The 13,760-nt window shown below is 43.1% G+C and overlaps 1 protein-coding gene across 1 annotated transcript in view; it reads left to right on the top strand.

The window, feature by feature from the left end:
• LOC119179417 (uncharacterized) overlaps nucleotides 1–13,760 on the top strand; it is a 54,839-nt gene that overhangs the window by 39,865 nt on the left and 1,214 nt on the right. Inside the window, exons 9-15 of the mRNA XM_037430483.2 lie at nucleotides 281–379; nucleotides 756–870; nucleotides 1,679–1,751; nucleotides 4,138–4,213; nucleotides 7,523–7,557; nucleotides 11,234–11,306; nucleotides 13,024–13,166. Coding sequence (XP_037286380.2) covers nucleotides 281–379; nucleotides 756–870; nucleotides 1,679–1,751; nucleotides 4,138–4,213; nucleotides 7,523–7,557; nucleotides 11,234–11,306; nucleotides 13,024–13,166 — 614 coding nt within the window. The remainder of the gene's footprint in view (nucleotides 1–280; nucleotides 380–755; nucleotides 871–1,678; nucleotides 1,752–4,137; nucleotides 4,214–7,522; nucleotides 7,558–11,233; nucleotides 11,307–13,023; nucleotides 13,167–13,760) is intronic.

Here is a 13,760-nt window from a genome sequence, read left to right as displayed (position 1 = left end):
AACATACTATTACGCATGTGTGAAAAGTTCTGTTTGATAATGAATCGAATGCAAATCTTCTATAGTGCAGGAGGTTATCGTGTGTCTTTCATATATATTTTGCGAATGATATCCTCCATTTGTTACTATACCGATAACGAAATATTTTTTCATTCTATTGAAATGTCGCACAGGATGGCATGCATGGCTTGATAGCGACCTGTTGCATTCGTTCTGAGTGTGAACTAATGAGTACGAACACAGTCGCGGGTCTTAGATGTATGACTTTGCATCTTCGCAGCAAACGACGCTAGCATTGCCCAAACCTTACCAGACAAGGTGCGTCAACTACGAGCTGATGAAGAGGTCCAACAAGCACTATGGCATGATGACGCAGAATGTAAGTGAGAGCTGTAAGATATCATTTAGTTAAATGTAAAATTAATACTTGAGAGATCACTGAAAACAACTTCAACAAAGCGAGTACACTCCAAGAAAAAAAAAGTAATTTGACTCTTCCTCTCTCGTGTGAATGCCGACATACCACGTACATGAGTCGCTTTAGAGAGAATCATGAGCTCTCTGTGGAGACTATCATGTTCTCGTCTGAGGGTCATGAGACACAAAAGAGCTTTGCGTGCCCTCCTAAAAAGGGTTATATACGTGGTGGCATATAACCCACGAAAAAACAGTTTCCTTGGGGCGTACGTTTACGCAATCTAAAAACACCAGTTGCACTGCACACAACTGAATCACTCGTGCGTTTCGGTGCGCAGCTCTGCTACGAGCGGTGCCGCATGAAGCTGTGGATGAAGAATTGCGGCTGCATATCCAGTCGCTATGCGTATCGCGATCTGGAAGGGGCGCCGATATGCTCCGAAACAAAAACCAGTAAGTATACCACGTTGTTTGATGAATGCAACTATGTCGTTCACGTTGTCCATCATCTAGTATTGTCATTCGGGTTGCTGTAATCCTTCTCCGATTCCTCCTACCCCTATTCTTACTCCTGTTATAATCACCATCCTCTTATTGCAGACCACGTTCACTTACTGCACATTTTCTTCTTCTCATCACCTACACGGCATTCAATCATGCCAACATCATTCATTCAACCATGCCAACACGCCGCCACAGTTGTTGGAACGATGCCAAGTAGGTCAAGTCGCAGATGCGCGTTGACGTCACTCTCTCCTTCACCCGCAGCGGCAACCGGCTCTTTTTAACACACCTATAGGAGGTGTTGCTCCTCCGCCCGATCGCAATACACCTCTCTCTCTTCACCCTCTCCACCGCCCGCAACACTCGACTGCACGTCGAGTGGAAACGCTCTTTCGGCTCGTTTGTCTGCGATGAAACTTACACGAAACTTAACCCGACTCCCGTGTCTTTGCGTTTCAAAGAAACGTTTACTCGAGCAAAGGGTACACAAAGTTTCGCTTAAAATCATTCTTCCAGCACCCGCGTCAACGCCCGTTTCAGCCGGGTCAACGGCGTGCGCACTGCTGCTGCTTCACATCCAATCATGCATGGGTTCCTTCGGGAGGATAGTTGGAAATTTTTTCTAGCGACTTTTCTTTTTTTTTTTTGGAGTGAAAAATGCCGGTTAATTTGAGTGTTCTTCGCTAACGGTTATTAAGAATTGCACAGTTTCATGTTATTTTCACCAACCATCACTCGCCGTCCTCTCCTGCTACAGGACAATGCGCCGAAGTGGACGTGGCGCAAAAGTATACCAAGAAGTGCCTGAGCAAGTGCCGGCAGCCTTGCAAGTGAGGCACTTTTTCTCTGTATACTGCCATTGAAATATTTCGCGCTTGCGTCGTTTCTTGGATCAAGAGAGAGCAACATGTCAATGAAAACAAAAATAATTAAAGGACTAAAGACAATTTTTGAATTCTAAAGTGTGCTCGGCGAAAGCCTTTAGTCATTCAACCGACTTTGTCATGTTTTTTTTTACACTCTCAGCAATCACGTGTTTGCTGAGAGTGTAAGGAAAATAGGCCCCAGCCGCCACCGTTCCAGGGGACGAACGAACGGACGAGATTGATACATTATAGAGACATTAAAGACCATGTGAAACGGTACAAAAACAGGACTAGCAGAAAATACGCTGTTGCTGTTAGTCCGGTCTCCTTTTTGTCGGTGCAGATACACGCGGCTTTGATACACGCGGCCCGCTGCACTGAACGGAAGGAAGTTTAGTGAATTTGAACAATAGTATTTGCTTTGATTGATATGTGGGGTTTAACGTCCCAAAACCACGATATGATTATGGGAGACGCCGTAGTGAAGGGCTCCAGAAATTTCGACCAGCTGGGGTTCTTTAACGTGCACCCAAATCTGAGCACACGGGCCTACAACATTTTCGCCTCCATCGAAAATGCAGCCGCCGAAGCCGGGATTCCATCCCGCCACCTGTGGGTCAGCAGCCCTTAGCAGTACCTTAGCCACTAGACCACCGCGGCGGGGCCACAATAGTATTTGCGTTATTTTTTCGCCCCTTAACTAATAGCATTTGTTAAATTAAGCTGCAAACACGTGGCTGGCTTCAAGCATTTTTTTTCGTGAGATCCACCGTACGGCCACTATGAATTGACAGATCACCGTGGAAAGAAAACTCATCATTTCAACACCACCTTCCAAATTTTAATCACTGTGGAAATCAATACCAATACGTTTTTTTTTTCGAAGACTGACCTCAAATCCCCGTCACACATGACTCATTCAGGGTATATTGGAAAGGCATTCGTTCAAATGGCAATGTTAGCTCACGCTGAGTTCGCATAAATCAGAGTAATTAATATGTAGATGAAGAATAAATTAAAGGGCCGAAAAGGCGATCATCTCTGTTGGCTTGCAACCAAACCTATAACCTCCTCATTACTAGATTTTTTCGCGATACCATTAACAAGCTCATTTCGGTGTTGATGATGGTGTCATGGGTTGTTAGCGAAAAATCTGAGGTTTTTTTCTCACTTCAATAAGGTTTTCTTTTATGTCATGATACATACACTTCATTAAAGCTACAAACAACGCTCCGCGAGCTTTCCTTGGGTTATCTGTTGCCTTCAAAGAAGTGAACATGGATACAATAATCTGCTATGGTGATTAGGGTAATAGCTATGTTCGCAGCATATAAGAACTGTGGAGTCTCGATGTGGAGAAAGCGCCATGCTCTTGGAGTGGATGGACGCAGTTGGCACGGTCGGCACTAACCAAACAACACACATTTACTTAACTACTTTTATAACGACGATATCGTCTGCCGTATTACTATACACCAATTGTGATTAACATGCTAGACAACCTTACACAATATTACACAACACAAGGCAGTGTCGCTAACGCCGGACTCACCACAAGGGACCCCGGCAGACGGCCCGCGGTGCCGTGCACCAGGGACCCACCGCGAGGGACAACCGTTTGCGCCAAGCGCCACCCGCCAAAGAAAACCGCTCACGACCCAGGCCTGCCGATTGCCGTCACTCCCGGCGCTACGCACCAACTATGATGATGATGGTGGCGAAAAAAAAAAAAACGCTCGCGGGCACAACGCCACCTACCGCTCGGCAGTTGTGAACCCAAAATGCGGCCTATGTGCGAGACACGTGCGCCATGAGGCGCAAACAACTTTACAGGGGGTGTCAGAACCGTCACAGAATAGACATTAGAATGTTTTATATGATAGGTATGCGTGTTCTTATTACCTGTAGAGAGGTGAGCTATGCAGGAAATGATGGTTGCAACTTCGATGGCGCAACCAAATGAAAAAGAGTTAGTCTCAACGATTAATATGATCTCCAGTCACATAAATTATACAGCCACTTGTTCACAAATTCGTTGATGTCATTTATTTACACTTGCTGCTTAGTGGAGTGTGGATTGTCCGGGCATCGCAAACCGTGTAGCTCTTTCGTACTCGTTGTTTGAACTTTTTTACCGCTAGACGGCGCCACCGACGACGATGTTCAAGTTAACGTATCCGTTCAATAACGTAGCATGTGCAGCACTTGCGGAGAAGTTAAAATAAATGTATGGTAATTTTATCTTTCAAAGCGAAAGTGCACGCGCACGTCAGCAATGTAATTCATTTTGGAGGTGTGATGCAGCGTTAGTGGCATTCAATGCTCGACTTTGTTTTCGAACGCATTGCAGGGAAATCACTTACGAAGTTCAAATCACGGCACAAGGTCAAAAGGAAAGTGCCCAAGAAGATGAAGACAAAGAAGCGGTGAGTGAAAGAGTGGCACTTAGTGTAGCAAAACATATAAAGCTGGGAGCCCAGGTACGTATTTGATATGAGAGATTAGATATGAGAGATTAGTAATTTGCACATATACCACAAAAGAAACAACAACCAAATGAAAAACTATCAGCATCTAAAATTTTCGTATAAATCAGTGGAGTCAATCTAGACGGTGAAAATTATGATAACTGGATTTGATAACTGATTGCTGGATTGATATGTCTGCCCCCTCTCCTATTCTTCGTGGAGCCTATATATAGCTACAAGCATTTCTTGCTTCCATTTTGCTGAATTCGGTGCATACCCACAAAGACTGCCAGTCACAGAGAAGGCGGTGGCCATGCTCGACGCAGATCGCGCCTCGGCGTTCGATAGGCTTCGCGACTGGAACAGATATTTTGTTAAATTTGTGCACAAGACGCGAGCAGTCAAGTTAATTCCAGAGCTTGCGTGACCACCAGCAATAAGGCTGGAAAGTTGTATGCGCGCTGTATAAAGTAGGCGTGTCCAAATGATGGTCAATATATCGGCGGCTGACGCTCTGTTTACCGCCACCAGAGTGAGCTATACAATTACTTCGCGATTCACGGCCGTAATTTCGGCCAAATGAAGGTTGTCATCTTGGACAACCCGACTGCTGCATTCGTCTACGTCACGAACATGTGACAATATTTACTCAAGGCTGATATGATGGTGTCACCCATTGTCAATTTTGCGACGAAATAGGGACTATTAAATAGTATTTTTGTCTAATGTCGAGGATATTCGTTGCTTAGAAAGATACTTTACTAATAACAACATCTGAGCTTTTACGTTCCAACACCACGAGATAATTATGAGAGACGCCGTCGCGGAGGGCTCTGAAATTTCGACGGCACACAGGCCTCGAGCATTTCGCCTCCATTGAGATGCGACCGCCTTAGCCGAGATCGAACCAGCGACATTGCGGTCAGCGGCCGAACACCCCAACTGCTACACCGCCACGGCGGACAAAGACACTTTCCTTCGTTGCCGTTTACAAGACACGTTTAAACTTCCCCGCAGAAACTGTACTGAATTACGGTTGCTCCCTTTTGGCATATTGTCGCAGGGATACCTTTGGTGCGGTTTGTAATTTTATTCAAGCTACGCAGACCATGTATCGTCATTGCAATCTTTCCCTTACATATTTTCTTAAGCTAACAAAAAATTATAAGCTTGCGTTGTAGTATAGTGGCAATCCCAAAGAATGTTCGGAGCTGGCCAGCCAGGCTCATTTCTCTTCGTTTCTCATTTTCCTTCCACCTCTTTTGCTTTCTTTTGTATTTTTCAGATTCTAGTCATTTTTCTGTTTATTCCTATTCGTTTCTATCTTCTCCCCATTTTTCTGTGTCTCTCTTTCTATTGTTTGCTTGCTTGCAATTTTCGTGGTGTTACGCGGTGTAACACCACGTGGTGCTACGCGTGGTGTTACGCGGTGCTTTCGTGGTGTTACGCGGTGTTACGCGGTGCAAAGTATACCTAGAGTATACTTTGCACTTAGTATTATGGTCAAGACGCTCGTAGAACAAGAGGAGAAAGACTTGCATGCGCTAACGCGTGCTGCAAAGTCAATTTGTGTTTGTGAAGCCATAAGTCTTTAACTTAAAGATCCTGCCGCCCAGTTCTTGGGCGATCCCTCTTATTGGGTGTGGGCAACTATTACAAGGATCAGTCAAACAATGAACCAATTATTATTATTATTATTATTATTATTATTATTATTATTATTATTATTATTATTATTATTATTATTATTACAGATGACTGCTACATTTCGTATTGCCAGCGTATTGCCAGACGCCTACGTCAGCCCGGCCACCTAAAAGTACGCCGCACTTAAAACAAACAAACCAGCAAATAAACGACAGATTCGTCGGGAAAATACTCTATTAAACCGCTACCCCGACAATCAAACGACGTGAAAGTGGAAGTTTTACATCGTACAAAACTCGTACAAACAAACAAACCAAAAAACAAGCGAGGAAACAAACGAATGGCAGATGTTTTCGACGTACAACGTCATCAAAAAAAAAGGGGGGGGGGGGGACCCTAACGGGCAACTGCCTCGAAACTTGAGTGACGCGGAACCTGCGTCGGTTCGAAGACATTATAGTATACGCCAAACTCGTGACCTGCACGCTCCTTACATTTAAACATTGGCATTAACCCCCGTATTCTAGAACGCCCCTTCACTCAACGCTCCTCCTTCACTTGAGAAAGCCGATGGGAGCGCTATCTTTAGGCAGAAAAAGTCACTGCATATCAGCGATAATTTGCTGGTATTCTAGAGTAACGCGGCGTCATTTTCAACCGAACAGTGGCGCAGTGCTCAACTCTGTCAAGTGAAGTGTGAAAGTCGAGTCGAGGAGCGTTTGTGAATACGGGGGTAAGTGACTTGGCGTCACTCGTTGTGCGGCTTGAAAATGAAGAACACGCTCTGACAACAACCGACGTTAAGTGGGTGCCCTTCGCGATTTTTTTTTAAAGTTGACACAAACTTAATTAACTGTCTGTCACTGACGTTCAACGGTTCTACTCATCAAATTGTGATGCTAGCGGACAAATGTCATGGTCACTCTGTGTGTACATGCGTAAACGTATGTATATGTATCTGTGCATATGCACAGCGAATAAGCTTATTCTATGGTCGGTACACTCTTGGATATCTTTCAATTGAAGCGCTAGCTAGCCTGGATACTAGACGAAAAAAAGGACTAGCTTCCTGGATATATCTAAGACGTTACGCGGAACCAGATTAGGAGTGTGGGCTTTTATGTTTCTTGGTTGCTTCTATATATTACCGTTCCGAAAGAAAACTGTCTGGGTCCCGCGTTTATAGACATTTTTCTATGTGACTACCAATATACGCTTACGTGTGTGTGTTTTTCTTTTTTTTTTTCTTTTCTCTTTCTTCTCTTTACCTTCATTTCTTCTAAGTTTCTCCTTCCCAAAAAAGTGGGCAGGCGTTGTTCCCCTCTATATGCATTTGTCAGGCTGTTGCACCTTAGAATTGCTCTGTTTTCATGTTTACTGGGTAACCAACTATAATAATAATAATAATAATAATAATAATAATAATAATAATAATAATAATAATAATAATAATAATAATAATAATAATAATAATAATAATAATAATAATAATAATAATAATAATGATGATGATGATGATGATGATGATGATGATTATTATGATAATAATAATAATAATAATAATAATCCAATGAAAACGACCCAAACGCTTTATTCATGGCTACTTTACTGGTATTTCAGGACTACGAGGAGTCACCTCCTAAACGTCCTGAAAGGTAAGCAAGCAAAGTCAATAAGACATTTATTCGCAAACACGGGCGCCTGTGTGCATATATATGTGCACATGTGTGCATACTTTGCACATGCGTGTTCGTACACCGCATGCATTTGGGTGTCACGTGTGTTATAAAAGAGGTTATGACAACGACCCGTCTGTCACACGAATCTACTACAGTGCTTAGCACGCTTAATTCGAGTGTTTGAAACAATAAGTAACAAGCCTATATTAACTCTTTCATTATTGAGTTAGGTGGTTATGTCAATTAGAAGAATTGAATTATTCGTGGGAATAAGCTAACGAAGCTTCGAAAACTACAAAAAGCGGCCTCTCTATAGTGATTATTGTAGAGTAATTAGGTTCAACCAAGGTCAAACGCGAAACCCATACTGGAGCACCGATGAGCGCAACAAGAATACGACTAGAATGATGTCACTGTTCAAGACAGTCATTGCGGATTTGTAGTTCTTCCACTTATGTTAACATATGCGCGATGCATGCTGTAATCGCTAGCGCAGGCCGCACCCCGACACTACAAAGTCGGTTGAAATTTGATGATCGATATAATGACAGTAACCCATTCTGGACTTCCCAGAAGACTATGGTAGTCCACGCTTCGGTTTGGTTTCAGCGTTTAATTTGGTTGAGTTTTGTTACCTTGCACTTATTAATAAAGGCAGTGTTTTCGAAAGCTCGAGGCTATTCAGTGGTCTTTTCGCAAGAAGTAGTTCAATTATGCTGTTTGACGTAACCGTCAATCTCCGTTATTAAAGAGGTAATTGATGTATCTTTCTTAATTACTGTCCCAAGAGATGTCGTTATATCTTACTAGGGAGTCTGCGGCTACTGAAGAAGTAAATGTGGAGGCATCAAACAATTGCTGCGTCTCCCTGATTTCTGACAATTTTCGACACATTCTTTCAGACTACCGGCGTATAGTTTTGTCTATGTCAACGTTTTAGAATTCACAAATCACAGCATCACAGCTTAAATTTGTTTATCTTTTATAGCACAAATAATCGAAAATTCTACAGTAAGGTTACTTATTCGAGCCTTTCCAATGCTCATCGAGAACTGACCTTAGTAAAATAATGCGACATCGTTCACGCTGCATTAACACACGCAATGATATTCACTATTTCTCTCGCAATCTATTCTTGGAACTAGTTAGCAGTGTTGTTCATCGCTTCATCGCAACTCTGTAGAACTTTTTCTTACACAGTTCGAAACACCACTTGCATTTTTTTTTACGGCATAACGACTCCTGCAAAGGGCTGTTTATTTCTGAAGAGTTATGTCTGGATAATTACGGAAATGCACGACAAATGAATTAAATTGTGCTCCCATAATAACGTTAATCCCTATTAACAAAACGGGTCACACGTCTAATTATGCTCCGGCAGCTAGGAGAATATTACATTTTGACGTGCTTGGCAAACGAGGTCGACACGCTGCAGATAGGGCAAATGTTTTTTCCATTCATCTGTGTCACACACATACGATCACTCATGTTTTTCGAATCTACTCGTACAGCTCGACATCATTACAACATTGTTTGAAAAAGACTGGCACATGTAGAGAAAAATGGAATATAATATAGAACATGACGATAGTTATAGCGCGAGAACAGAACGACGACACAGAGACAAAAAGAACACGAGCGCTCATGTCCCTCGTGTCCTTCTTGTCTCTGTGTCGTCGTTCTGTTCTCGCGCTATAACTATCGTCATGTCATACCAACTAGCCCAAGCTGCCACACTTCTAAATAATATAGAACTTTAGGCGTTAAACTCTCACAAAATGCACTTTATGGGAGGGGAGACGCGTTGAAATTTGACCACTGGAATTGTCTTTTAATGCCAATCGAAGTCAAGTATTTTTATTTACACGATGCACAAAGCGAAATGTTGCAGGCCATTCTGACAAGAAAGCTACAAGCGTGATGCTTGAGGGGGCCAGGGGGCCACAACACACCAGCGTGCGCGTGCACAATGCAGTATTTCAGTGAGGCCGCGGTGTTGCAGAAAACTTGGCGGATATGCGACAGAGAAGGCGGGCACGAGGCAAGCGTAGCATATATTCATGCATGGTGTTATCCCCCTCCCATGCGCAGGGTAACAAACCGGCTGCCTATAGGCTGGTTAACCTCCCTGCCGTTCTTTTCCTCCCTTCCATGCACGGTGTAGTCGGAGTCCTTTGATAACTTTTGCGTGAAGTATTTAGTGACACCGGTATAGCTTAGTGAAGAGATCGCAAAGGGAGGCGAAGTTTACAAGGAAGGAAAGACGGAGAAGAATGATGTGGCCTTGCATGTGGTACCAGTAATGCATCACGGACAGTGGCCAAGCTGCTCCCAGAATAGCATAGCAATGCATCAGAAGGGGGTGAGGAATAGTTGTGAGGGAAGGAGCAATTCAGTGAGGGACAGAAAGAAGAGGAGGTCATAGAGAAACATACATAAAGAGCGGACACTCCCGTAGGGTCCTACGGCCCAGCTATTGCGCTGCTTTCAGCGCCACGAGTGGCTGGTCAGACCCGGTAATGTCTTCAGCATAAATAAAATAAGAATTTTTTTTCTTTTCGATGCTGGGATTTGAGCCCGTACCCTCATGCTCCGAAAACGACTGTCTTTACCACTAGGCTACACACCCATCCCTGCACGAAAGGCGTACATCTACAGCACATCTAAACCATATCAATTTGTACCCTTTGTGCAAAATAAATGCAGAAAAACAAGACTTTCTAGGCAAACTTTACTGATTTTTGTGGTAAAGCATTAAACGTCCTCAGCGGGACACGCTCTAAAGCGGATGTGGGAAATTGCACAAATCAATGAAGTTTCTTCTTTGAAAAATTTGATGCCAAATTTATGTTTTTGTTGTCCTCTTGAGGCGGCTATTACATGCCGTGATAGCAATGTGAAAGCAATCACGGGCGCGCCATCTAGCGGTTGGTCAGAGCCTATCTTGCTAGGCCGCGAAGAGGCTCGAGTGGCCACTCTTTATATAGTATGTTTCTCTATGAGGAGGGGAGATGACAATATAGATAAGATTTTAAAAAAATAACAAACGTGAAAGAAGACAAAAGAGAAATACTAAGATGTAGAAAGAAAGCAAGAGATAAACTAAGTAAGAAAGACAAAAGAAAGAAAGAAGGAGAGGGAGAGAGAAACTGAATTCGCTAACGCTAGCAGGTTGCGCTTTCTTGACAGCTCGATTGTTTACTTAACTTTCTGAGGCGTAAAACGGGCTTTATGTTTGACGCTATGACAGTTTCAGCAATACAAGACGAGGCTGCTTGGCGGTAAACTCATCTACTTACGTGTGCATGCAGTACAAACGCATTAAGATACCCGCAAGCAACATAGCCGCCAAGTAAATGCGTACTGTTGTACTGTTAAAATTAATAGTAAATAGCAGCAGCAGTAATCAAAATTGGTATAGTAAAGAATGCTCATGTGTGACCTACTAGAAACTCGTATACACATGCGGTGAATGAATTTTCACAATTGTGGTAACAAGCTACGTTTGCGACTTATATCATGAGTCACGACATTCTGTTTCTTTTTGTTTTGTTTTCTAATTCTGCCTCGCGCGATACGCGAGTAACTTATACGCCTGAAAGTTGAAATAACCAACTTACTTTTGTTCATTTTTTTTCTTTGTTCGATGCAGCCAGCTGTTCACCATCAATCTCCTCTTCGCCAGCGAGAAACACACCATCCTACAGCACTTGAAAAAGTTCACGGTAAGGTTTAGAGGGAAAAGCCTCGATCATATGGCTTACGGGTTGAACTAAAAGTTCCAGGTTTCCGTGGTCCGTACATGACTGAAATCGAAAGTGACGCTAAATCTCAAGTGCATGCGCTGGGTTAGAGTTCAATTCAAAGATGTGTCAGATGTGAAATTAGATTATTTAAAGTAGTGAGTATGCTCGTCAAGTAATTAGAGAGCATAATTTAGTGCTCGATGTGAGTCATTTGTGATGCCTTGTCACTGAAGGTGAATTAAATGTGGACGGAAGCGAATCAAATAAATGCTAAAGCCGAGCGCATTGTTTAGAATGTCAATAAACAGCGAATAAAATGCTGAAGTAAGCTACAGGTGAATGAAAAGTGAGACCAGCTGCTTTCATCTGAGCTATTCCTAGAATGATCTAAAGAGACTATCTTTTTTTTTCGTTCCGTTCACAAGAAAACTCTTTAGGCTTCTCCAGGTAAAGCAGTTAGTTTTCGAATACCATAACGCTAGATATACCACGTAGCTATCTCCGTAACACGTCATTGTGTTGCTTTGCCCGTAGACCAGATACACTCGTTTATGTATACGTGTTATAAGTAGTTTTCTTATTAGAACATCAACAGGTCGTGCTACGAGCGTTGATGTATAGTAAATGCCTACAGTAACACTCAGGCCGACGAAGACGTGAGCTTTGAATGGCATTGAACAGATTACATGTCCTGTAATTTGCTTAAGAATCGATGTCCCAGAACGCAGACGCAGGTAGCGAAGAAGTTGGAATGAACAGGACAGGAGGCTATTTGTTGCTGCCAGTTTGTACGTGAAAGAACCAGTTGTGTTATACATGATAAAATGAGGTATATGCGTTCAAGCACGGACACAAGAAAATGGTCAAAGCAACGCGGAGGCCCACTTTAAGGGTGTGGCAGCTTATTGGCCCATAATGTCGTCCGTAGATTTCATTCAACGTGACCACGTTCACAATCAAGTGCCTAATACAGACCTAAAACACTGCTGACAATGCTTAAGAGCGGGTTAAAACAAGCGAACAAGATCTAAATTCAAAGAATTCATTGATATAAGTAATAACTAATCGCAATAACTAAATGTCGTTGAAAACGCTTCGAAAACGTGCGGATGACACCCGCTTCATACTATAGAGAGCGCCACCGCCTCGGCAAGTACACGGTTGCTCTCCCCGCCAGCGCTTCTCTGGCGCTTTCTCGCTAAATTTGAAGGACACAATCTGACAGAACCCGTTGTGCATGTCGCGCATCTGAACTGCCGCAACAAGCCGGAAGTCTATACAGCATATCAAAGCGCATCAGTCTCCCTAACGAGATTTCGCTTGTGCTGGAGAAACCATACACACTTACCTCAAACAGTGACGTCATTGACGGTTTGGTTAACGGGGCAGTGCGAACTCAAGAACGGGAATAGCTGGGCGAACGTGCTATTCACTTCTTCAAGTTTGGCAGGATTTGGAACCACCCTTATCGCTAAACAAAGTTTCACATATGATTTCTCTTGTGGCCATGCCTGTGAGCCTATGTTGATTAAATCGAGAATCAGTACTAACCAGCTTCTGAAGAACAGAGGGATAGGCTAAAGAAGAAGACGCAATTTCAGTCGTGTGGAATTGCAGTTTAGGTTCACATATGTTGCGTTTCGTTCCGCCCACATTGTGTTCCATTTTGTGGTTATGCTCCTGCCTCAATGCGCAGTTCATCGAGGTGTTCGGCTATCTCGGAGGCTACGTTGGCATCTGGCTGGGAATGTCCTTCTTCTCGCTCCTGGACTCGCTCATTCTCTACGTCCAGGAGAGACAGCTCAAGAAACTGGACCAGAACAGAATACGGCCTATTGAGTAAGCAAATGATGGGAATGCTCCCGGCATGCTCAGCGTTGCTCTACACCTAAATGGGACGCTGAAGAAAAACAATGAATTGGTTCAGATATATGAATCGTAATCTGAGAACTTAATCGTTAATTTCATCTTCGCAGGTTTTTAAATGGAGGAGAAAATTAAGGCAGGTGTGTAACGTTTGAATTTCGCGCCAAAATCACAGCGCCTCATGTCACGGATTTGAACGTGTGCTTTCCGTATTTCGGCTAATGTGTATCTCAATCAAATTTCTGAAGCTTCTTCCGTTAGGTGCCTTCAGGGGACCATGCGCATAATTTTTATTGGTCATGAATTACGTATGACCTAGTAGACGTCATCGGAACCTCAAGGACATGGCGTTGGGCACAGGAACATCAAGAGAACGTCGCAAGCCGCATCTCCCTTTTTGAGTGTTTTCTGCCTCACTAAGTGTCTTTTCGTAACAAGCATGATGATTTTGGAATTGTGACAGTAATTTGCGAGTGTGAGGAAGACACATTTTCAGGAGAGTGTCCTATTGAAAAATTATTGACACCTATTATCGAGCTAGAGTTGAACTCGTGCAAATATCCTCAA

The sequence above is a fragment of the Rhipicephalus microplus genome, chromosome 7, assembly GCF_043290135.1.
Source record: "Rhipicephalus microplus isolate Deutch F79 chromosome 7, USDA_Rmic, whole genome shotgun sequence".
Taxonomy (NCBI): Eukaryota; Metazoa; Arthropoda; class Arachnida; order Ixodida; family Ixodidae; genus Rhipicephalus; species Rhipicephalus microplus.
Note: the sequence above shows the minus strand (reverse complement) of the source record. Positions and strands in the feature narration are given on the sequence as shown.